The sequence below is a fragment of the Ciona robusta genome, chromosome 2 (assembly GCF_009617815.1).
Source record: "Ciona robusta chromosome 2, ASM961781v2".
Classification (NCBI taxonomy): domain Eukaryota; kingdom Metazoa; phylum Chordata; class Ascidiacea; order Phlebobranchia; family Cionidae; genus Ciona; species Ciona robusta.
Genome location: NC_143236.1, coordinates 4,141,512 through 4,167,925, shown reverse-complemented (window position 1 = coordinate 4,167,925; position 26,414 = coordinate 4,141,512). Strand labels below are relative to the sequence as shown.

The window sequence follows — 26,414 nt, the reverse complement described above, 5'->3', positions numbered from 1 at the left end:
TCATTAGGAAGCGCAAACACAGGTAATGCCGACAAATAATTCAATCAATATCATGAAATGCAATTATACAGCAGATCATGCTATACCAAGTTAGACTAAGCTTGAAAGAATGGGCATATAATTCAAACCAAAGACATAGGCAGTCAATTATAAGCCAGCATACAGCACGAATGAGGTGACATTGTTATTTTCTTCTATATTTTACTTGTATTTGAATTTTCAAAGTGGTAATTACTAAATAGGTTGGTATGTGGCGACATACTTCGTTACAGAGAGCGTTGTCTTTTATTTATACAAAACAGCTTTTAATTTGATCCGTGTACGTATATTGTTTTTATACGCCGATACGCGTCGCCCAATAAGATCTATCTTTATAACATGGCGCAACAGGGCAGTCCTAAATCACAGTCAGTCAACAGAGTATGACAAACCTCAATAAAGCTTCTTTGTCTAACTATTCTTCGTATGATTGATTTTTAATATCGGACCTATGCTCTGCGAGCAGTATTGCGTATATTTCACGGGCTATTTTAAAACTATATATTGTGAAGTGTTATGAAATCTAGGCATATGAGAAATTGGTGTATATTTTGTTCATGCTTGGAAAGTTTTACTAAGGAGTTGTTTTGCTCTGATGTTATTACGTTATTTGGCGTAATTGTTTTTCACAATAACAGCGGGCAATGCTGGGTATCATCAATATTAATGGAGGTGGTTTTTGCTGTTGTTAAAACGGCAACTCTATCTTTTGACAGCGTGTAACAGCAACAGGTTTAGGAGTACTTGAGCATTCATGTTTTGAGTTCAGTTTGTGTGACGAAAACTTGTAAATTCTTCCTTTGGACCTGTTTCGCACGGTGTGATGTTTCGGGCAATAAATTGGATATAATCCTATATTTGCTTTCTGCTTCGTTTTGTTTTCCAGATCGCGAAATTAGATGAAATAGCGTCGATATCGACACCGTGATGTCATTCTGTTACTTAAGTTAGATTCTGATTCAATTACCGCGTAGATCAAAGCACTAGGAGCCTTTGAAAACCAACGTCGCGACGCCATTCGGACAAATTGCGCGTTCCGGCCGTATTACCCTTGTTAATAGCTGTAATGCGTTCCAAAATGGCTGTACCGACGGCGCTCGAAACGTTTAGTGTTGTTGTAAAGGTATACAAAGCAGTCGGCGCACCGGTCGCCAGTTACGTATAATATATACGATTCAGACCCTTTTATACGTTACTGGGGAAATTAGATTATCTTGCGGCGGGTCGGAATTCAATTTACCGCAGAAGTTTAATTCCCCGCCGATGGTAGAAGCTTTCTGAGTTTAAACATTTGTTACGCACGGGCGATTGCAACTGCTCTTCGATTCAAGCCACTTGTCGGCTTATTCGCCTGCAGTCAACCGACACCATCGGTCTTTTATCGTCCGTTCGAATCCAGGTGCGAGGTGTTGGCCCCTCAAAGGCTAATTACCAAATCCGGTTTCTCGCCCTTCAGGCTCGGAAACAAACTCACTTTTAAGTGCAATTTGTCGGTGTATTGTATTCCCTCACTCACAGTTTCCGTTCGATGAATCACAAGTATTTCAGAATTTGTAACTGGCCTCTACACTACCTATATATCATCCAATAATTTTACCTCAACACGTGCACGCAGCAGTAATTGGCTTAAAAGATAACTGTTGTTTATTGCTAGCTCTCTCAACGCGGTTATTTTCGTTGGACAAAAAATTCTAAATATTTAAAGAATCAACTTCGACGTGTGCTGGTAACTAAATGAGCCTTTATCAAACATACCGTTGTGATGTACCTCTCCTTCTATCATATAGTTATGTTCCGGTCAACTGCGCCCACCCAAAGTTGTTACAGATTTTCAGGTGGCGTTTGGCGCAACGGTGTACTACGTCAGCGCAACGTCACGGCGGACTGTCAACGTTACCTGAGTCGTCTCGGCGTGAAATAACACATGCCAATGTTTCGTATATTTCGTGATATTAGGTGTGGCTGTGGTCGAATACGGTGCGTTGGTCGTAATGGAATGCAGATGTGGGTTCGTTCATTCTAGAAGTCGATAAATAAAATGTAAAAAAGCAAAACAGACTATTAAAAACATGAATTGTAAATCAGTGTACCTTGAAATATTTGTTAAATTTTTTCGAATTTTGTGGAAAGTTTTTAGTTTTTGTATCTTAACACTCATTTGTTCAGAAATTTAACCTGGCTCTTTGTTGAAATGTTAACATCAAAACGATTCGTTGATGTTTATATAAGGACCGCTACATTCCTTTCAAAATTGCGCTTCGTCGTCGTTGTGTTTCCTATGCGATTTGCCATTTCGCTTAAAAGTGCTTGTTAGGTCTAAAATTATCCCGCGTGCTGGCCGCAGTTGGCTACATTAGCCTCTTATCGCTGCAACACGCGGCCTTCGTATGCCAGCACATCTGCATGCGTCCTGTATCGTATTATGACACCGATTTTCCAACAATACCGGCCCCACCTTGCGCCGATGCTCATTACCTATTATTGGCCACGCGGCCGTTGATTAACGTCAAACAAAGCATATTGTTTCACAATGCGATTATGTCACCGCCAGCTTGGGAGTAGCGTTCGATAACTATGTTTCCCGAATATGACGACCAAACCTTATACAAAAACAATTATTTTTCCATACGCAATCTCCACGCCGAGCACTCAAAATATTCCGGTGTAGTTTGGAACAGATAAATCACATTCCGCTTCCGTCTAAGTCATTATCGCGTCGCACGAGGCATATTTGACATATATTTTCTTACCGCATAACCTCAAATGCCGTTTCACCGGTTGACTTAATTAAACTATATTGTGTCGTGATTCTCGCGCGTTCTTCCGCCGCGGGGTTGGCAATCTGACATTGATTGATGGTGGACAGCACTTGCGTGGAAACCTTACAGCGACCTGCGGTGTAGCCAATGATCTACGGTCGGCACCCCGTTGTGTTTACGCTGCTCATTTTTTACCTCGGAATCCGACACGAATTCTGCGATTGCCGCTATGTTGTCGGTAATTAAGCACCGATTTTTGCAGCTGCGCGTTTTTTCTAGTTTCAATGCGTCGAAGTTGCGTTGTGACGTAACAAAGAGCATTACGACGTAATTGAGTGTCTGCATCTGGCTTGGAAGCAAACGAGGCACTTCCACTTTCACACCTTTGAACAAAAGTCTGGTGGACAGATTGCATTTCCTTTAAATGTAACGCTTCCTGGTCACAATGCTCAATCGTTAGATCACAAAGAGTGCCGCCGACAACAATGGAGCGAAAAATAAAGTTGCGAAACACACGCGATTTTTGATTCGTCTTCTTTCTGTGCGTGACAATAGCATGTTGACAACGCAAGCATTTCGAAATCCAATCTAACCAAAATGCATCCCAAAGCTCCCCCCGCACGGCCGATCGCTCCCCACAGACCCCTGCCATGCAATTACCTTGTTATGAGCTTAGCGCCATACTGCCCTCGCCGTTCGCCGATCGGAATCGAATTAGTGTTGTTGTCCAGCGAGCCGCTCGCCGTTAATCGCTCCACTAATCGTCCGATGGGAGCATTTAAAGGGAAACCTGCGCCGTAAATCTATTTAATGTTCTACTTTGATGGTTGCTTTCCACGACGCTGGAAATATGTTATCGGTCGTTTGTTGACCGTTGTTGTCTGCCGCCCACTGTCCAACCGACCGCATTATGTCACAGTGATGCCAGTCAAAAATACCGTCAACTGTGTTGCGCTGAAAAAGCCCATAAAGTCGCAGGCCTTTCTAAAGTGTTGAAAAATGTCGTTTATAGTTTGATCTTTAATAAATACGCCTGCTTCATACATTCATAATAGTAAAACGAACTTGTAAATAGGTATAAAAATAGTATCCGACATATTAATAATAAAAAGCCTTTATCCAAGTTCAAACTCTCGCGATACCGAAATTACAACCTTGTATAAGCGATGCTTCATGGTGTAATTGAGTTCGAATGCTAATTTTAACCACGGAAAATTTGTAGCTGTTAATAAGAAGCGTAAATTTGTAGTTTCGCTCTCAAACGAAGCACCTGTGACCCTGGTAAGTTGTGTAGGTTCTGATTATCTGTCTGCTTGCCAGAAAACGTCTCAGGATTATCGCTTCTCTTGTACCGGTAATACGGAAGCATCATCTCTTTGAAGAGGTTTGATCCTTTGATTGCAGCTCTCACACCGCCCCAAACCTGTCGCTACTTGTAATCAGATGTGTCACATGTTGTCGACATGTTTTAGGTACGTGGAACGCCCGCAAAACCCGACAGTCTGCCGATCTATATGGCTGTAGGAAAATCGATTGATTTTGCGCTTTAAAATTACTATATATACTTGCATTATTAGTCATCGTATGTAACTAATGCGACCCTAAGACGTAACCTCGGCCGCTATCCGCACAAATGGCCCCTAGTTGCTATTCTCGCACCAATTATGTCTAGATACTTCAGATTTTAGTCTTACCATCGAAAGTGGATTAATATTTTATATCAGCAAATCGATTCTTGATGCCACGTTTGCATATAACAAAACCAACGACTTTGCGCTGGCAGAATTGCAACAATTTCGTTGCAAAGTAAGATTCTGTAGGAGGCAGCACTGTCCTTATCAGATGATATTTGGATTGTTCGAGCGTTTTATGGACACAGCATGCGGATACCGTCTTTAATCCGTTACATAGAAGTATCTTAATGTTTGCCAACGATAAGCTACGTTTTAATCAAACACAAAACCACTCAATAATTTGCGAGGGTCGTCAGTTACTCCATATATCGTATATTGGACATAAATAAAGCACACATGTCGGCACAAACAATAAGTATATTTACTGGGTTGCCAAAACTGGCATAAAAACCAAGCGTTTCCTTCCGGGTTAGGACGAACGGCCTCTTCAGGTTTTACGACTGGTGTGACTTACAGGCTGTTTGCATTGCTACGTGCTATTTGTTCCCGCCTACCCACGCCGTAACAAACTGGGACAACCAAACATGTCTGATCTGGCGTACGGAGTGGATCATTTTGCCGAAATAAACCGTGCAAGGCATTTTCCTTCGCCAGTTGGGTAAATGTTTTCTCTGCAAAAGTACAAAGAATTTACAAGCAACATTGGCAAATCGCAACGTCTTTCTTATTGAAAAAAGGTTTAAAAAGATCGGAGCATATCTGGGCCTTGTCTTATTCTAGACATACGGTGTCTGGTTAGTTTCAGTTCCCATTGATACAATTTCATGTATTTTTATTTGTGGGCGTTTTACTTTCAATGACGTAATTATGACACATCGCTGCTGAATAAGCCTGTTTTATCACGTGATTGAGAAGACAGGAATTTAGGGATTAAACTGTCCACTGAAGCACTAACAGTAAACATTATTTTGTCTAACAAGTAATCGCCTATAACTGCTCACTCTATTTACATAGATGAGTCTTAGCCAAGTTAATGTGGTGACGAGTTTCGAAAGATAGCTTCAAAATACGGTTTCATCCATCAAATAAAATTAGCACTTCTGCCATTTTCCTTCTGGCATCGTGCCACGAGGTTGAAGCTAAACACCATTTTTGGCATTACATGGACACAAAAGACGTGGCTGTACAGACATAGTTTAAATAGCACAAAACATAACACGACATATCGCATCTTTGCTTTCGGAAACGGGTTTCGTGGCGCTCGACGAGCCAGGGCACCGTTAAGTGACTTGATTACTACAACAAACAATCCCGATTTCGGTCTCGAAACATTAATGTTGCTGGCACTAGTGTTTAACTTACAAGATGTCGCCACTATTTTTCTATACGTAGGTTGGCTGAGAAATAAAACGTTGATGCCATTCTCGGTTTGATTAATTACCTCGCGTTTGAGCTGCCGCATGCCTGCCAAGTGCAAGACCAACGCCTCACTTTCGTGTTTGATGCGGGTTTCCGTTGTTTAGTTAATGTTCGAAGCATGCGGGACTGGTATGGTGACGTAACATTCATGGCGTTCGGCTGCAATGTTGTTTACTTTCAAACATTTTCGCGTGGCCGCTCATGCGCGAACCTGTAGATAAGTGGTTTTCAATGAAATTTGATCGATGGTTCGTCAGTTCTATCGTGTGCGATCGTTTAACCTGTGCATTTGTTATTTCTGGCCATATACGAAGACTCCAGCTCTCGCGAAGTCAAACCTGCATTTGCTGCTGCATCTCCTCCAAGTACATTGTTCACCCTCTCGCAGTAATTGGGCTTGTTTGTGTACAAACGTCACAGAACGCTCTCCGAGAGTCAGTTCGTACCGCAACCCAGTAACCGAGCCCCCGTCCACCGCGCAGGCATGTGGGAAAATAGTAGCATCCTTTGTGAACGCTCACGAATACCAGCTACACTATCCACACCAGTGGTTACCGATGGCCAGTCCTAATCACATATATTGCATTTGAAGTGCTTTCGCATCCGGACGCACTGCGTTCCACCCAAACGACGACTCGATTGGATAAGCAATGAAAACAACTTCGTTTTGGGTCCAAACCGCCCGCGTAGTCCCATTTGATATAGTGGTTCGTTCAGTGCTGTTTTGTTAGTTGCCGCATTTTTAGTATAAGCTACTGTTATATTGGTTCAGTTTGCTTTAGGGGGTTGCAAAACTTGTAGACTTGTTATTGATTATATCCGCAAGTTCTGATTATTCTGCTACGGAAACAGACTTGTTTCTACAATGCGAAGAACGCATATCGGTGAGTGATTTTGTATCACATATTTGTAAATTTCCAATTTTGGATTTTGTAATCTGTTGAACGTTGTGTGTATCTATAAACATCATGCCATAATATAGTAAAGGCTCCAAAAATTAATTTTGAACACGCCGACATCTCTCGTCGCGTATTCGCATACCAAACCCGCCCATATGTTCCAATTAACTGTAATTTCAAGTGTTCTACCTGCAGCTTATTAAGTCAAGGAGAAACATTCGTATAGCTGACGTCATACAACATTACGTCACATCCAGTTATCGATCCGCGTTATGCGAGCTAGTAAATGACTTGTTTTACGGCATGATGTCATAGCATAATTTGGTCACAATCCTTTATTGTGTGATGCGGCTGGATCGTGGCGGCGATATTTGTAGACAGAAGCGACGAAATTGCACGATTTTCGACTTTATAAGCGTCCGTGTGACTAGCTGGTTAATGTAATTCAAAACCAGTCTTCTCGAATGTCGGAGATAAGTAACACTTAAGCCCTCGCGCCCACTCTCGCCTCAATATCCCAGCGTTATTAAATACTTGGGCTGTGACTTGGACCCGGCCTCCGACACTCGATTCCGGGAGACCTGTCTCAATGCTCCTGGTGTCCCCACCGAAGCGCCTTTCTCTGTTTAAATCCAGGCTTATTCCCAAGCCCTGACAATGCTGTCTTCCAGTGACTAACCGAGCGACGGGCATTAAGCTCAGTACTGACGAGGCGGGGGCTTCTAGTGTGTTGTTCACCTTCATTTTTATTTGCACAGGCTTTGGCGGCCGTTATGGAGATATAAAAATGACGCAGGTTATTCGCATGACTAAGTTGTCTTAATTACCATCCCCCACTACACGACCGTGTATGGTAATGGTCCAGAAAATAAACATTATTCCCGACCGTTACGGTTTAATTTGATAAATCGTACCTCTCGGCGCCAGCAGCACTCTTTGCCCACTATACTCGTGACGTAGCTATCGGCAGAGAGCCACGTTCGATTTTCACCGACTATATTTACAAACGTAAGTGCAGTCAAGTGGTCGCTTGGCGGCGCGATATTTTCGCTAGCAATCTCTTGTTTATTCGCAACGCGGGTCGTTGGCAAACATAACTTCCGATGCTCGGTCGAAATTGTTGTTTTTGCGCTTCCCTGTCTGGTTCGCGCACCCGCCACGTACTGTTACCGTTTGGCAAAGCCCAATACATTCCACTGCTGAAGGCAATCAGCCATCATTGTTTACGTGAACAATGACCGGATTATGAGCAGCAGCAAACATTCTCCGTGACCACGAGTCCGTGATTGACAGAACGTCGATAGAGTATTATAACAGCGATTGATTTTTGCCTGGCCTCAAATTACACGGTCACTTCGTTGTTATTTTCAAAGGGAATCAATCGAAATTGGTCTGGTTATTGGCTGCCCCTTGTACAGGCGGCTTCGTAATTTTAACAGCCAAAAGTAAAAGTGACGGCAATAAAAAGCAACGCCAAATACTGCCGAGCTGAAGTACTTTTTTAAAAAACCCACATATATAACAACGCTTTATACAATATTGGGAAGATAGGAATGATATTTGTTTCTTTGTGAAGTAGCTCGAACCCTTTTTAGATATTCGACTAAAACCGACATTTTCCTGTTGTGTACATACACTCTCGTATTTGGCGGATTATCCTTGACAATCGAGGCGCCTTTGCATGCAGCAGTTGACGCTGATTGCTTCTGCATTATGCGTCTTAAACGATTTGCCCCTCAATTCACTTAGCCAGAATATTGGAAGCGGAATGAAGCTCTAATCCCCGCGCTGGGCCGGCTACGGGGGTCCCGAGATCCCGGTGGTTAATCCCGAGGTGCGTGTTGTGGCTTCTAAGGGAAGGGGATTGTATTGTGTGTGCGGCGCGCGTCGAAGGCACAGGCCGCGGTTGTTAGTTGGACGACAGAGATTGGTGCGATGGACTCAATAGCGGTTAGCGCCATATTGCTAGTTAAAACTGCTGTCAACTTATGTTAATGTATTTTAAAATAAAGATTTTTTAAGTCAGACTTAGAGTTGAAAAATATTTTTTATTATGTGATTTTTGTAAAACATTATTTAGTTGAGATTTGTTAGTGATTGTATAATGTCAGGAAAGTGAATGGTTAAGTACATTTTTTAATATGTCTATTATTTCAACTTTAAAGTTAAATCGCAATCTAATGTCATGAACTCGTGATATAACCGAAATGTCGTTGTAATGTAAACAAAGATTCCGCCGGGTTTGGAGCTCAAATTCCTCGCCACCGTTCGTCCCGATCTCCGATGTCGCGTACCAGTGGATTCCAGATTCGGTTTAATTCCAAACCCGATATGTTTTTTCCAGTTAAGCAGCCACGCCTGTTGATTCACTTTTATTTCCGTAACGTAGGTTAACTGCGAACGAATCGCGTCACAAAACTCGCTATTATGTTGCTTATTTTCGCCTTTGCTTTCAATTTTATGGCGGTCCTAACTGACTCATTTCCATGTAACTATACACGACCCAGCAGGAGCTCGGGACTCCGATAGTAAATGTGTACTTTCTCCACGGGTGCCACAGTCGCTTAGAAGTTAAGGACAGTCTGGAAGTTTACGCATGAACGGAATTGATACAGACGTTTTAGGTTTGCCTCATGAATAAATAGGTGACATCACTGTATAACCAAATATAGTTAGACCGAATTTCAGTCAGAAAGTAGAACGACAACCCCAGTATTATGTTCACGATGTTCCTTTATCCCCGCATTGTTGTGCCAAACTGTTTAACTGAAAACTGTAGGTTTAAAAGTGAATAATCAATGTTCTAACTTTAAGAAGTAAAGCAGTGAATGGGGAACAGCAACTAATCGTATTTAGAACACGCAGTGGATTTGTTTAACGATCGATTTCTTCGATTGCAAGTTGTGTGTTTTGAAATCATTAATTTTACTAATTGATTGCTGGTTAATTGATAAACGGTTTGGCTGTCCATCTCCCTATAAATGTTTATGTAGTGTAATGTCTACACCACGCATGTTTACAATAGCATTGGAGTGTTTTGGTAAGCGATATCGATCCCAATGCTTCTAGTACTTACAATGCAGCATCTAATGGCCTGTAATCCGGGCCACGTGCATGCATTAGTAACCAGGGCGCTCGGATAAAACGCACAATGTAAGCACATGTGTTGGCTTGGTTTAATCTCAGTTCAAAGAACAGCGGTCCCGGTAATTAGGCAGTCTACTTCGCCGCCATTGTCTTGCCACCATAGTGTAATCTGGCCATTGTCGTTCACTTAATGTGGCAAGATGTGCAGGAAGTGAAGTGAATGGCCATCGCTTGACCCTCGTCTTTAGACAGAGTGAAAAAGTTAGCCGAGATTCGAGCCGGCAAAGAATTCGACCCAGGAAGCGAGAGAGGCTTCTCACTTTGCAGTTTCGCACCAAGAAAAAGTCGTTGACGCAAAACAGACCGGGCAGCTGGCTGTCCCTTATTAGATGGTGTTTAGTACAGCTGAAGGCGGTAGTCGATGAGCCAGGCTGTAAATCAGTTCTTTTATGTGGGTGCAATTAAGAACTATAATAACGGAGTTGTATATCGAGCCAAGACAATGGGTTATTAAGAGAAAGATCGTAAAGCAGATCAATCGACTCAGTAAACTCTAATCATGGTAAAACCAGAAGGGAGTGTCATATTAAAGAATATTGTCATGTGAGGTATACATTTATATATGAGTTTATAGACAGTTTATATATACGCAGTTCATAGATAAATGTTAGAAACTCTTTTTTGGACCTGAACTGTACATGGAGTATTATTTAGTCGAAGATGTGCTTTATCGGTTTTGATTTGTGCAGTCAACTTTATCACCAACTTCGCCTTAACTTGTTTACTTCTACCGAATTATTCACCCGTCCGTTAAACGAGCTTAAAACACGCAATTCGCTGAGGGTTTAAACAGTCATGCCAACCACTGTTAACCGCAGCATCAGCCAGCTACAGGCGCGTTCCATGTTTGTTTTTGCCTCGCAATTAGCCGTGAAGATCGCTATCTGGTTAATCCTGATCAGCGGCGCCGTCTAGCGGATGGTGTACAACCGATTTTCGTATCAGGTTGCTTGGGACCAAAGCGCAATCACCGGAGCGGAGAACTCGCAGCCTTGTTCTCAACGACTCAAATTTCGTGAGCCTTTGACATTTTTAGCGAATCATGTTAAAATCCAAGGCAGTGATAAAATCACAATAACAGCTCCTTTACTTTGCCACAAACACGACGTTTGAAAGTGACACTGCACCTGGATACACTCCGTGTTTCGAGCAATTAAGAGATTATTAACCGCACAGCTAACTAGCACTTGAGCCTGAAACCGCATTAATTACCACCTGTCACCGCTTTACTTTTCGTACCGCGTACCAAAGTATTTTATCGCATTTTCCACTCATGGACCATTACATCACTGCTTCTAAAAGAGGATCGGTCCTTTTTAAGCGAAACGAGTGTAGTGCCGTTCGATCTAAATTTAGCTAGCTTCAAATCGCACCGGCTTAATAATCTCACCCGGCGCCGGTTTGGATTCCTATAAACATTTACACTAGATGTGCGCTGGAGCGAGATGAAGAGACATCGCCCGAAGTTGCTGCAATCTGTAAAGTGTTTTTAGCCTAAACGACAGCTAGGTGAAACGGTGGACATTACAAGATTAAACGTGCGCGCCGGTGCCGGATTATGGCGACGTGTGCCCTCCACTCCGAATAAATCGCATTACTTCACCGCTAGGGCTAATTGATGCATCCGACAGTATGTCGAAGCATTTTGGATCGCTTGGTAATTTTCGTTGCTGTTCGTCACATAGCATCTATTTTACAAAGACAGTCTCCTCGTGGGACTTGTTCAAAAGTAGTCGCGTTTCCCAAGAGATCGAATTGGCACGGCTTTACATTCACCCTTGACCCCTTCGTCTGCGAATTCGACTCATCCAAACCTAATGTGGCTTTAAATAATACCCTACCTCCCATGCGCGGACATTTAATTACTGAATTAGCATTCTGATGTCATCAGCCCACGACACGCCGGTTCATAAAGCTCGTTTCCGACCGCAATGTCAGTTATAGACTCGCTTCATTATCTTGCTTTAATGTTCAGACTACACATCAATAACGTAAAACCTCGACTCCTAATTTTCAATACGGAAATACTAATCCATTCTTTGTATATCGGCATTTTAAGTATTCAGCCGTCAAAAGTCCTAAATCCGTACGTAAGCCGACAATAACACACTGTCACTCTTTTCTATACTTAGCACTATTATTAAGCGATCATCAACCGGTCGTAGGCGTTTAGCCAAGATTTTTAACACTATGATTTGCAAATTGGCATTCTTCGTCTAAGATAGGATTTAACATTATCGATATTTTCTGCAAACTCCCGGTTGAAAGACAAAAATAATTTCGCCCTTTGAGAAACTTCCACGAATTGTTGGTTTATGATTAAGTTGGAAATATTTGTTGTTCAGTGTCAAACCGGATGAAAGCGATTTGCTCTAGAAGTCGAACATAATAACACGATAAATGCTGCTTTTAAAGCCTGCTTACGATTATCGCACGTTCTTCCGGAATTCCAATTACAAATTTAGAAGCTTTCTCACAACCGTACATTGTATGCTGCGTGCGCTTTTTTCTGTTAATTCGGTTGAAGATGTTGCATCGACGGCGACCTGGAGTCGGATTAGCGGGACCGCATGGCTCCTAATCCCGCCACCGATGTATAAATAGTTCGGTGTGTGTAAATTGCATATATCATAAATTAACTCGTCGGCGGCGTCCTGTTACCGTACAGTAATCCGTGGTGCGTTGCAAGTAGGAGAAGGGATTACAAATTCTCGCCCAAACAAAAATAAATAGAATCCATTCTCGGGCCGCCCAATAATCGATGATGATTGAACGGCTCAAATTCGACGACGTGCCGGAAATATGCCCCTATAATACCATACACATATACAACTTATCGTTGAAGTAATTATGAAACACTTTTTTTGTAAAAAATGTCAAGTGAAAATATGTCAGTATGAACCCAAGGTGAGGCTGTAGCAGCCATGCCAGTCAGTCATTTGGGAGACTGCGGGCAGCAGCGGAACAAATGAGCGGTCTCGCCTGGTTTACGGCGTACCTATATCCTCACGACCTTTTCGTTTCCCCTAGCAGACGTTCCAGTTCGCGTATATAGTTTAAACTGCTAGAATGTTATTCTGAGTAGCGAGTCTTGTCTGAATATATTTTGTGTTGATGAAACGATTTGTCACAAGCAACAAATGCAAAGCATGAAAGTTGAGATTACCCCGACTATGAGAGAACGGAAAGGAATGAAGAGCTACACGGACACGGAGTCATCAGGTAAATACCGTTTTTGGCCGAGTTCCACGAAATTCTGGCCTAATTTAGTGGTCGTATTCGTCAGCCAGCGTATTCTGTATTTATTCAGTATATAGTGGCGTTTGCCCAGGGGGTTATTTCTTCACGCGAGTTAGCCTTGTAATGGATCAGTTTCATCGAGCACTTAAGAAAATCTAAACTGCTTCTGAATACTGGGTATTGTGAGTTTCAACTTTAAGGCAGCATACTTAGCCACTATGGTGTGCATAGGAAAGCTAAATTTACACTTAATGCTGCAGTGGCTTAATGAGAAGCTTTGTTTCGGGTTGTTTTCCAGTAAAACAATGGATCGCCCACAGGTTATTTATTAACCTACATTTAGTGATACGACTTATAGATACTGCGATGATAAATGATGGTTGTCCAGTGTGGTAGCGGATATTGGACTAATTCATAAATAAGGTTGTATTTGAGCAGCACACACAGGCGCTTCGTTGAACGGCTGTGTTCAGTTGACTTAGGACGTTATCTTGAATTGTGTTTACTTTTAAACTTGCGAAGCCGCCGAAATATTCGCTTAATGTAAATGCGGTACGTTGGATTTACTGCCGAGATAAGTGTTCTCGGAATAGGGTCAAATGTTAACATTTTGTGGGCCTTTAATAGTTGTTGAGAATAGAGTTTACCATTTCTCTTGTGCGGATTACCAGTCGTTCGACACGGCGTCACGTGACCCAGCCCATGTTCGTTTTAAAACCACTCGGGGTCGACCAGTTAATCCTTCTGTTAAAAGCAATTCCTTTACAGTGAGGTAGAAATTCGTCAGGACATAAACTTATACATAGTTTATAACGAACGACGTTGACTGGCCCACAAAACACGCACTGCGACCACGTAAAGGATTACCGTCGATTTGTGTAAGCAAACCGGAGGTCTAAGGATTAAAACGGGGAAATGGTTCGGTATATTGTTCCTCTTGCGTTGGCGAAACGGTAGTTATGCAACGCCAGTCGCTACTGTGTATTCCGGTCGATTGCTTTTAACTTCAGAGAGCGATATTAGAAGGTTGAAGTTGTATTCGATGCAGACACCTAACCGTGGAATTTTTAACATAAATATCCACGCCAGCCCTCCTTCGCCGCCTTGGCGAAGCTAATCCCTCAGTAACGCCGATTACATGAGCAGCAGCACAAGTTCGGCCTTGTCAAATAAAGCTTTTTTCGCACACCTTTCGATTAGCGCATTAGCATACGGCTAATTGCGAAAAAATGGCGATCACTTTACTGCGCTCGCCTTTGATTGAGCCTTTGCCTTGCCACTGACATTGCAAGATTAGTTGAGATAAACGAGGCCGTGTGCTGAGGTCGTCGCTGTCGTGTCAGTCGTGACGCTGTGGCTGTATAAGCTGTCTTTTTATGTGGACACGTAGACAATGAATTTTATACCAAGTTAGGTCAAGGTGGTAGAACGTTATTAAGTAATATTTCATTCATTGTGCCATTAGTTACTGTCTTGTTAGTGAGGCTGAACAAACCCATTAGTGTTTATTGATTTAAGCATCAGGAAGTTTGCCAATACAGTCAAGATTGGGTACAACGCGACAGAAGCGCTTTCTGGAAAGCTGGACGCTTGCCAAGAGGCTGAAGAAATTATCGTAGAATGTAAATACCCGTCCAGCAACATGACATCAGCGTTCGACATGGTGAGGCTCACCGACACAGGGGCCGCGAATTTAAACATTGTTCTGCGAGAGGAAAGGCCCCTAATCTCCCGCCGAGTGAGCCTCGGGACATCGGCCATCTTGGACCAGTCCAAACAGCAGTTGTACAACGAAAGTAGGCGCGTACGATGGCGACACAGCGTCGCGAATCCGCCGTCAGTTAGTTGCTTGCAAGAAGAGTCAGGTAAACTCACATGAGATTTAAAACAAGAAAGAAGGTTTAATTTTAAGCTAGTAACGCTGTATGTAAGTCGAATATAATTTCACCCCGTTGGGAGACGTGAATAAAGTCTCTTTAATTTCCAAGTATTATGTCAGTTAATTAAGCCGGCAAAACAAGTCGTCATGTTGTCGTGCGATTGTGAAGCACCAATTGCCAACTCCCACACCCCTATCCCCCGGGTGGTGCCACGCACAGTCTGCGAAAATTCAATACCCGTGTATTTTTGAACAGACATGAAAGACTTCCTTTTCCTCGGGGGCAGTTCGTACGCCTGTAGATTGTACGAGGTCCAGCGAGTAAAGGCGAAGGCCTCTCGTTGCCGAACCATTTCGTACTTTTCCTCCCCCAAAAGGCGAGGTAACGCTCTGCTGCACTCGTTGTGGCGTCACAGTGGCGTTTGTGACCGTTGTTTGGTTTCGAGAATGGATGTTGTTACATTCTATGCTTGAACTGTCGCCATGCACTTCTGCGTCGTTCGCTGGTCTTCTTTAGTTGCATTGTTCTCTGGTTTGAATGCCTTTTGTTGCCTGAAAACATGTTGTTGTAACGCATTTGTTTTGATGTTTTGCCCCAATTACATTGTACGTGGCTTGCTTTTTCGATTGTAGATACCCATGTGACTGTGTTGTGAGGTATAACCAATATTTACCTAGTACCTCCAATGCATGGGAATCTGCCATCGGCGTGTGTGTACTGTACCATTTCTCAAACGCAGACAACCTTACATAACCCCGTCTTTCTCACAGGTATCTCATCCACTGACACCCACCGTTCATCCGTTCGCTACGAACCTGTTATCGGGGACCATTCCTGCACGCCCCCGTCTCCTGGTCGCCATAGCAACCGCCGTAAGCTGCTCGGCAACCGTTCCACTTCCTCACGCAACGAATCCGAGAGTGACGTCGACGAGATCGACGATGACGTAATGGATATGGATGACGTCACAATGCGTGGGGAGGAACGCCCGCTAAACTCACGTAGGAGATTGTCATCTCCAGTAGTCGACCACCGGACATCGGTAGCACAGTATGGCCAAAGAAGGGGCTCATCTTACATGGCCAGGACTAATTCCGGAAGTATATCAGGTACATACCATGACACAAAATATTTTCTAAAGCCACAAGAGATAAATAAATTTTAGTGCCGTATTTTTGTCTGCTGGTTAAACGGATCATGCGAATCTGAGAACATTACTAGCTTTTATTTAAGCACCTGCGAAGGCACGCCACGCTCCAAGTATAGTTGTCGCAATTAAGTTGTAAAGCAGTTACAGTAATGGGGGGTCATTGAGCTCTCCGTTAAGTGACTTGACCGCGGTCGTTTGTTTTTGCAGTGTGATTGTTTTATGGCCCGTGTGAACACCACCCCATATACACACTGCCCAGCGGTTTGAACGTTTAATCCGTTCGCGATTTCAGTCAAGTTAATCAGATAAGAGGCTGAGCCGACTTCTTGCTGGAATTAGATCTCGCTTCGATTTAATTTTACATTAGCCTATCGATCCCGTGAGTATACAGAGCTGATTTGCGAATCCAGCAAAATATGGCTTTTTTAAAAAAGCGTTACCAAACGGGAACATACGCCGTCGTTTACGCTGACAGGCTGAACCTAAACCAGCGAAGATCAGTTCTCTGGCCCTTTAACGTACCGTGTAGGACAACCAGATTACGTGCTTTCTGTGCGTGTAATTCCATTCACCCGACTTACTGGGTGGCCTGTAACCCAAGCCTGTGGTTAGCCATTCCTGCGTTAAAACCGGCACTTATATTGGTAAACCTTAAATGAGGCCACAGTAAAACCGACATAAGATAAGTATGTGTTTTGCCTTTCAATCGATCCATCGAAGTCTTCTGTCCATCTCAAGCCTACAACAAACGCAGTATCAGAAGCTTTATTTTCATATCGAAAAACGCCGTACCGAATCGTGGAATTCGAATGCATGTCCTATAGCATCTAAACGGGACAAAAATCTCCGACTAATCGCAAAACAACCATGATCATCGCTCGAACACCGCCAGACGTCTAATGAACTGCAATTAGAAATAAGTCACGGCTATTAGATAGCAATTATCCGCGACCCGCTAGCAATCCCGACATACCTGGCTATCTCAATCCATAATTGGTCTCTAATAACAATATATAAGAGAATCGTCGGGCAGTTTATCAACTCCACGACACATGTAGTCGACAGCTTTCAAATGGTAAATATGTGTTGTTATCGTCCAACATTGTTAATAAGCTGTACCGATTTAACGACACGAACTCCACAGGTACATTGTTGTTCGGCTTATTTACTTTGATGGCCACCAACTGAACATGTTATATTTGAGTTCGTGCTTTTACCCAACATTACATACATTACCACACGCTAAACATACGTGACCGAACCTCCGAAAGCGGGAGAGGAATTTAACACGTCATACGATTGCTTTGTACAGCAAAATGACGGATCTGATGTTAATACCAAGTACACACAGTGAGCAGCAGTGCTTACCAATGCTCAACAAAACTCGGGTGCACCAGTAAATATGGGACGAATGGCCAGCACCGCACGACTAACTTCCCAAATTTGCTTTAGGATTTTTCCAGGATGATATACGAGACGTTGATTTGCTATTCTGCTTACTTAAGTTGCTTCACCTCCGCAGTAACCAAAGCTCTCAACTCGTAGCAAGTTATTTTCCCTGTTTGCTTTGTTTCGAACGCAAACAGATGCGCTCCAACCTTTCTAAGCGTATTTTCTAGATTATTTTCAATTACACTCAAGGCATAAGTTTGGTAATTGATCAAAGCTCTCTCGGTTACAACTTGTTTATCTATCTCAGGTCCAAACTCCACCCAACAAACCGACCCGAGAATGTACTCGGGTATTCCCCGAATGGGCACCGGAGTCGTCACTGGACAGATGACGTCACAGAGTAACCATCATCTAGCGTCGTCCAACTTACACAATCACCAACAGGTACAGTTTACATTAAATGAAATATAAACATTCACATTACTGTATACATGCCCCAGCCCCACTATAAGTGCAACGGGCAACCTCTATTAAAAGTTTGTATTTACAGAGCCCTGCATCAGTGATGACCTCCCGAGTTTCAGCTACCCTTCCTTTAGAATCAGAACAATACAATCCAGTAGTCACCACCACATTAAAACCCACATATGAAGTAGACGAGACTGGTCTGTGGAGTTTTAGCAGGGGAAATGAAGCTGGGAGGTAGGACTTTTTGCTTTTTTATTGATGTTTAATGATGTATATAGCTTTTGGCGCTGTCTCGATCGCTTTTTAGGATTAAAAAACGTCATTTAAAAACAGTGATTACTATGACTCAGGAATTCACTTTCACAATTGTCTTGACCGCGTTAAATGTGTTTAATCACGGTTGACTGTTGTGTGTTTAACATTCCTATACTCGGGTGTCAAAACTTTAAATAATTCTGTGTATCCGTGGGCATCAGACCACCATTGCAAGGCTTGAACAAGCGTTCCGAACCAATGAAATGTTCCGCAATTTCCCGCACTCGTGATAGTTCACTGGGCGCTCGTACCCGAAGCTGCGTCAATCAAGTTTATTACTCTCAAGTTAAAATTGAAATTGGACTTCGGTCGTATCCGTTTTAACTGGAATCCAGTCTGGACCACGCTTGGCGTCCACAAATTTTGTTTTTATGTTTACTGGGATGCGAAAACTTCGTCCTTCAGCCGCCGCATATTAAACCACATTTTGGTTGTTCCACAAACTTAGTAGCTTACACGCATTGGAAGTAGACGATACACACAACTTACTTAGCAAGCTGTGGGTGCTGGTTTGCTGTTTACAAGTGACACTTCTGCTAAATTCTACAAATTAGCGGTCTGTAATCGCGTATATGCCCAGCATCTGTACACAGTCTATGCACACCAGATTAACTTATGTATATAACCATTCGGTTTCTATTTCTGGGTAGCTGGGTATTTTTATGTTTCGTTTAAGCGAGCATCCTTATACAAAACCACTATGTACAAAACGAAATGAGAAAAAAACGATTTACACACTGCTAAAGCGTTTGTCAAGCAGTGGGTGGATAGTAATGGCCGTGCATTCACTTGAAAGCCGATCTTGTAGGTCTTAAGCGGCTCCCAAACGATAACAATCGGGTCGGCGTGCCTAATGTTTACATTCTAAGGTCAGCGTGGCGAGATACAACTGTTTGAGTTGTTTTGGAAACACGGTGACCCTGTGGTGACATTGGTAGGTTCTCTGCTCGATGCCGTCCGCCAAAAGCTCGATACTCGACGACGTTAATCTTGGCATAACGATGAAAAACGTATAAAATTCGTCCGGAGCTTATTTCTGCGCAGTTGCATGTACTCAGTTTGACTTGCATCGTCACATTCCGTTCACCGCAACCATAGGAATTTAATTTCGGGGGCAAGAGGCAGAAAATAACTACACCTATTCGGGGACATAGCTTTCATTCGAAATTCCGCCAATTCAAACCGTAAAATCGCAAGTGCGCGTGAAATCGTCGGCACAAAATCGTGTTTGCCTTTGCCGGGTGATGTTCAAGCCTTAGCCTGTAACGGCTCATTGTTTGATCAGTGTTTTAAAATTGGCAGTGCATTTGAGCGTCAAATTTTACAGTAAATGGCCATGTTTAAAGATTGGTTTTAATTTTCGTTATCAAGCTGAGATGATGTTGTGTGCGTAGCGCGGTCAGCCGAAATCAGTCATCCCGAACGACCGTTTGACAAATGACCCCTAATTCGAACTGTCCGATTTGTTTGACTTGGACCGGGTACCCCATCAGTCAGGATTGGGGCTTCGTATGAGGAGAGGCGGGTGGGTGTTAGGGTTCGAACAGTGGGGTCACTTTGTTCGCTTAACCTGTCACCATCAGCGGCTCAGATTAATCTTCACATATTTCAGCTTTTCAATTTGTTACACAGTTGACTTTTATTCCATTACACGCCTAACACATGACACACGCCACTTCTATACCTCTTGCTACGTAGCTCCATATCCCTGGTTTTTCCAATAATATTACAACTTGCCATCCATGTAGTTTAATCCCCAATTTGATGTAAAACAAGGAGGGTAGTGTTCAAGGAAAACTGGTTGGGCGTGCATAATTGACACCCGTTGTTGGGGTTTACGAACCGGATGTCAGTGCAACGCACGGCTGGTATTAATCTTACGCCAATCTTTTTCCAAAGTCCATACTGAGTCATGTAAAGCGTAATAGAAAGGGACGTGCTTTATTGCGTTTCATCGGTGTAAGTCAACGGTCGATACAGTGCATCGGGAAGCTCTTCAACTGCCTCATTTCCTTTTACCATAAGCGTAACTTCCGCCCGGTTAAAACCCCTCGATTCCGTTAATACCTACGTGAGGTAGGCGACATTTAGGACCAACTACAATGAACAACCATTGCAGCGTTAGAGAGGGCTTGACCGCGGAATTCGTTTAGTTACACAAATCCCACCAATGGCCACACGCAAATTCGTGGGCACCACATTAAAAAGCAAGTAGACACACTACATGACGTTTAGAGCTGCGCTGTTCTCCTACGCGCAAGGCAAGGTTCAGTGGTTTCTCCAATTTCAAGAAATTCGACCCTAACCGCCGTGAAGTGTCTGCCAAAGGTTTTGAAGGCACGGTTTTTACGAGCAACTGAAACTTTGCCCATACTTTCATACGTTCCAGTTTTAAAGCGTTTAACAGCATATCTGGCTCCGTGTCCTTCCAGTCTTCATGCACATGCGTGCGAAGGCAACAGCCGCTCATCTCCTCTGATACAACATAGTACGAATGTAGGATTATCAGCCGCAAATTACCCGACCCATATTTTAATGTTCTGCCAATTGTAAGCACCATCAACTGCCAAAATTCCGAAGATTTCCGAGTTAATCTGTCGATTTGCGTGCGAACAACAAGTAAAGTTGTCAAATAAGGAGAAATTCCTTTCATTGTAATGTTGTTGTTTTAATACTTTGCATCCCACGTGGTCTGCCTGCGCCAATAAAATCGTTTTGTTGACTAATCCTATCTAAGAAAACTAACACGAAAGATTCTTGTGACGCAATTACGAACTTTGGTGGTCCATAACATTGCGTGGCATCGACTGCAGATAATAACATTCACTGCTTCTTCGATTGCGTTTGAGTTAATAAGACTGAAGAGATTAGAATACCGGGCCATCTTAATCTGGATTCCGACACGTCAAAAAGTGTCGCTTGGTGCCAAAAGCGAACGATAGTATCGTCGTAAACAAGTCTACTCTGGTCGGTGATGTCCGATGCTGTAATGTTTTGTATAGCGTTTACATTTAATTTCAACAATACGTTATGGTGGCGCTTCGCTGAAGTCATAGCTGTAATTTAACTTTATTTTTCGCACGAATTGGATACTTTGCTGAAGTTGCAAAACCCGCAATCACCACACGAATATCTGGTTACCAATCATTTCACGGAGCGCTTTCAGTCGTCGACCAGCCTTGACGTTTCCATTAATCTTGAAACTAGCGTGGCCGTGAAATCTCTCCGGGAGTCTCGACTTCTGACACCTGAGAAACACCAGTTCCCATTAAACTGTCAGCAATAAAACACTCCGCTGCTGCGTCGCCAGTCTTTGCTTTGATGCTGCACTAGAGAACGAAACGCTGTATCGTTATCGCATCGCTATGAATAGACGAACTTGAGCTTACACTTTTGTTGCAACCTCAGTTGTTGTGCTACCGCAGCCAAACGCCTCAGTTTGGATTTAAAACGTCTGCTTTTTATCGATAAACTGCCAAATACTCCAAACATTGCCTTGTTGCAACTATAAGAAGAAAATTTAATTCTTTCCTTGTTGTTACATTCCGAGTTAGTGCTAGATCTTATATATTTGTGTTTGGAATGATTATTTCGATTTTATGTTCTCTACCTCTAATTTTTATATGTTCACCATTACATGTACAGTTTTTAGTCATTTCTTTATCTCAAAAACCTAATGTAACTTTTCAACACTTGGCAACGCTATCCACTTAAACATTCTGTATAATCTGTTGGCCCCCATTCAAAGGTCGTAGGTCAGCTGCCCCGGGTCACGAAACTCCCGGCTAAGCCGTTGTTTGCTGCAGGTGAAAGATAGGCAACGGTTTCGAGTAATAACCTTGTAGCAGCTGAGTCGCGGCCCGGCCAGGGCTGTGTCTGGTTTGCACAACCACTAAGTATGTCATAATCGCGGTCAAAATGGGGAGACCTTTTTTAAACTTTATGTTATTGAAAAAGGCTCGCTGATTCTTATGTTGTGGTACAGGCAGCCACGCTGAGAATCCAGCACCCACTTTTAAGTTTGCTTTGTGTTTGTTTCGAAGGTCATTGTGGGTCATGTCTCAGGGGTTACCTAGAGGTACAATTCGTCGCGACGGCTAGATCTCGTCGGCCTATCGTGTCGCCTATAGTCTCAGATTCCCCCAACCCATATAAGCATAAAACGTACCAAAAGGGTCATCCATTTCACCCGATTGAGATATAAATTACGCTTTTGTTGAAATCTATCCGAGTTGTCTGCAGCCTTAACCAATGAAACAATTAAATTCACTCCTTCAACCACAATTGAACCATGTCAGATCGCGCACTTGAAGCTGAAGTATACGAACGTGGGATACGAAGTTATTTGAAACGAGTAAACAAAGTATCTAAATTTCTTTTCCAGGAAATGTGTCAAATACATACCGGTCTTTGTTTCAATAAAATATTTTTTATTTGCTAAACTGTATTTCTTATCGCAGGGCAACATTCGGAGGGTATACACCAGGAATCCCATCTTCCCTTCCCCCGCATACGTCCGCGGTTACTACTTCAGGGCCAGGGAGTGGAACTACGGCCCGTTTCATGAACAAGCGTTCATCGTTTGGTGGTCGGTATGACCAACACATCCACAGACGAGAATCGAGACAGTACGATGGAACATTCGAGAAGCTACGAGGGGGTTGTTGGGGAAAGGCGACTTGGAAATGTGCAGCGCTCACGCTCGCCGTTGTGTCAGCCCTCCTTCTGGCACTGGCGGCGTTCTTTTTAGGTTAGTTGATTTACCTGTTTGATCTCCGAAATTTGCGACAAGCTCTTGGGATCGTGTATCGGTTACTCAGTGACGTAATTCGACATAAAAACGTCGCGATAACGACAGTGTCCGAAAAGCGCAGACAATTGTCGCCAGCGCCCATTAAAAATTAATAGGTTGCTTGATGGTCGAACTGCCAACAGCGGGAGTATGTGAGTGCATTGCTTGGTGTGTGTGCTTGCTTAACGAACCCGCAGTTAATATCCTAACTGGGGAAGAGGGTGTGATTTAGTTACTGCAAACATATCTCGTAAAAGCCCAACACTTTTAGGGGGTCGGCCGATCTGTCTTACTCTTCTAAAAAGTGATAAATGTTGAATAGATTCTTTAAACACTTTAACGGAATATGGTCCACCTTTGGTCTTAATATATTTTATATGTAAAAGTATCTTTCATGTTTCTCATTTTGTACAGTACGTTCGATGAGTCCAACTGAAGTAATAGAATTACCTGGCTCTGCTCAATGTGTTACTGGACATCCAACCACTGTTGTTGATAAGAAACCGAAAGATCAAGGTACGATTCCTTATTATTAATATTTTAAAAGTACGAGAATTCAACTAGGGAGCCAATGAACTTATTATTTTCTTTTCTAACCTCTAATACAGAAATGATATTTAAGTTTGACGACTTATTAATCATAGTTAAAATAGCAGAATGTAACTGTATCATATTGTATCAATTAGTTAAAACGCCATGCACTGTATATTTTGATATTCAATCAGGTTTTGTATTTTTTTGTAAAATATTTATTTAGTTTTTGGAATCAATTTTGAATGTGTTGTTGACTTCCTATCAAGCAGACTGTAAGAATGGTCCCCAAATGGGCCAGTTTAACAATTGTCCACATACGTATTTCTTTCCTGGTGTTTTACTCACCAATCCGATAAACACATCGAACCGACTGCATTTGCGTACTTGCTCGCAAATGTACCTGTTTCGAACCGAAAATGCATTAATAATGCATGGACAGCGAATAACAGTAACGCCAACGAACATTTCATTTATTACTAGAGTAGGTAAAATAAGGTTACATTAGAGTGCACTAAAATTAGCATTGAATTTTCTTACGTCCACATTCAGCACATCGGAACGTGTATCAGGTTTATCCAAAAAAAATTTTTTTTTCAGATCGATCACATCAATAGACATTTTGAATAAACTAGCAAAGTTTTCTCTCAAACATGGAGTTTATCTAGCATTGATATTGTTGAATAAATGTGTTTCCTTTGATGTCTAACAACTTTGCCATCCCTTTAGGAACGCCCATGGAGTTACAAATGAGCAGACCGTCTTCCATAGTCGTCCCGCCATCATCTTTCTCATGGATGCAAGTTTACGTGGAAGAGCCGACACACATGAAGTTTAACTGCTCTGTGTCGCCACAGGCGGAAATGGCAGTGTATGGAAGAAAAGGACTCCGGCCAACTCACACAAAGGTATGTTCACGTTTATTATGTTTGTAAACTACTCAAAATTCGGGCGAATGTTTGTATTCAGTCCGAGCATTATTTTAGAATATATACCAAACAATATGCTGGCCACGCGTGCGGAGCTTGTTTAGAAAAGTAGATAACCGTTCTAACCCCGCTGTGTATTAATCTCTCTTTAAACTTCACGGAACATAAGTAGCCATCACTTGAACCTTATTCGCTGGTCGTTTTCTGCTACGTTCTCGAAACAAAATCCGTCAGCACCTTGACTTGTTTTGTGATTCTTTTCCGACACCGCCTGAGATTTCGGTCGTTCTCCCTAGCCGCGGTCTTAGCTATGTCCGTCTCTCTAATTCACTTCAGCTGCTTCTCCAGACACAACTGCTGGACTGTTTCCAAAGCATGCAAGCTTCCCCCTTGTAACAAGTGATATTAATGGAAATAGCTGCAACGCGGTTTGGCAGGAGCGAAACGTTAGGATCCAACTATTTGCTCTGTCGCTGTACTAGTCACCCACAAAGCATCTTCTTACTTAACTTACAATTGTCAGTTCGGGGTTTTAAAATTCCTGCTACGCTGACGTTCCATATAAGCTAATTGTATTATCGGCTAGTTTTTCGTTTGATTTTTTGCCGAATGCCATACTGACTCAGTGTTCTTCAGAGCTGCCACAACATTTACCGTTGTTGGTCCTTTGGGGCGAACTGGTGCATGTCACCACGCGCGTAACCCGAGCCCCTTAAAAGGGTTAATCTGGGATTTATAACCCATCCCTGTCCACAGGACACGCGTCCGACGACTAGATTCCAAGCGTGTACTGACGACGTTAAAATAGGTTAATATTGCCGATGCCGCTTTTAATTCTCGAGGATTAGCTAAAAATAACCAACCGTGCCTCGGCAAGGTCGGATCGGATTTACTTGAGATGCTCCCCTGCAAGTCTCGATCAATCTTTAGTGATAAAAATCTCGTGCGTGCCCGAGGAGCCCGTTTTATCCAGGTATTCCAGGTTTAAACACGAGTAGCCGAGGTCATTTTTAATCCTAAAACAACCTGAAAGCGCCAACCGCGACTGCGGCATCGTCTGTGGCGTTTCTTCTGCTCAAGGATTATTACCAAAGAATGTCCATTGTTGTGTTTGGGGCTCTCGATGGGCAGCCGATAAGTGACGGTGTATAGAAGCGAGTCCGGTTATCGGATCGAACCCCGCCGACGAAATGCTACTTGAACTTTACTAATTGAGTTATCCTTCACCTTGCCAACCTGGCGGAGTCTTGTCGTTACATGTTTCATCGTTAGTGTCATACTCATGCTGTTTTAGGGAAAGTGATATTTTCGCCACTAAAAATCGCCTTCATTTCCGCCTTTCCTAAACAGACAGTTGCGTCATCCCTGCATTTTCAGTTCGCGCGTGGCGCTAATGTGTGTGACTACCTTCGAAATTATAGCCCAACTATTCCAGTAAATTGTTTTAACGCAATTCGCGGGTGGTCCGGATTGTTTGATTACGTCACGCGTCATGCTTGAGTAATTGGTCCTCCAGCAGATAGCGTTTTTATCAGCACCTGTCCGAAAAGGGGTAAACATAAACGAAATATTACCCATTATTTTTACTTTGCTTCAACCGAGAACCTAAAATCGATTTTCCGCCGCACACTCGAGAATAACAATTCTTAATCGTGTAAAACAGACGAGCTAATTTCAACGCTGCTCTCATTTTACGTCCCCACTTTTCGCGCTGTTGTCACTCAGTTTACGAGCATAATCCTCGGCTCTATCCGGGTGCGGATTGAAGAGTTAGACCGTGCTCTGAAGTTGGATTATGTTCCTTTTACGCCCTTTCTGTA

The 26,414-nt window shown here is 42.9% G+C and overlaps 1 protein-coding gene across 10 annotated transcripts in view; it reads left to right on the top strand.

Annotated features, from left to right (window-relative positions):
- The window catches only part of LOC149740315 (teneurin-3-like), a 47,085-nt gene that overhangs the window by 8,241 nt on the left and 12,430 nt on the right, over window positions 1–26,414 (top strand). For 4 of the 10 annotated variants that reach the window (XM_089871852.1, XM_089871853.1, XM_089871851.1 and 1 more), the window contains 7 exons: window positions 15,273–15,398; window positions 15,788–16,126; window positions 17,867–18,003; window positions 18,110–18,261; window positions 22,803–23,092; window positions 23,549–23,650; window positions 24,395–24,573. In XM_089871852.1, the coding sequence (XP_089727978.1) occupies window positions 15,273–15,398; window positions 15,788–16,126; window positions 17,867–18,003; window positions 18,110–18,261; window positions 22,803–23,092; window positions 23,549–23,650; window positions 24,395–24,573 (1,325 nt within the window). Of the gene's footprint in view, window positions 1–6,701; window positions 6,736–9,955; window positions 13,120–13,181; window positions 15,003–15,272; window positions 15,399–15,787; window positions 16,127–17,866; window positions 18,004–18,109; window positions 18,262–22,802; window positions 23,093–23,548; window positions 23,651–24,394; window positions 24,574–26,414 lie in introns of those variants that run through there. The other 6 variants (XM_089871859.1, XM_089871857.1, XM_089871861.1 and 3 more) reach the window with 6 other exon arrangements.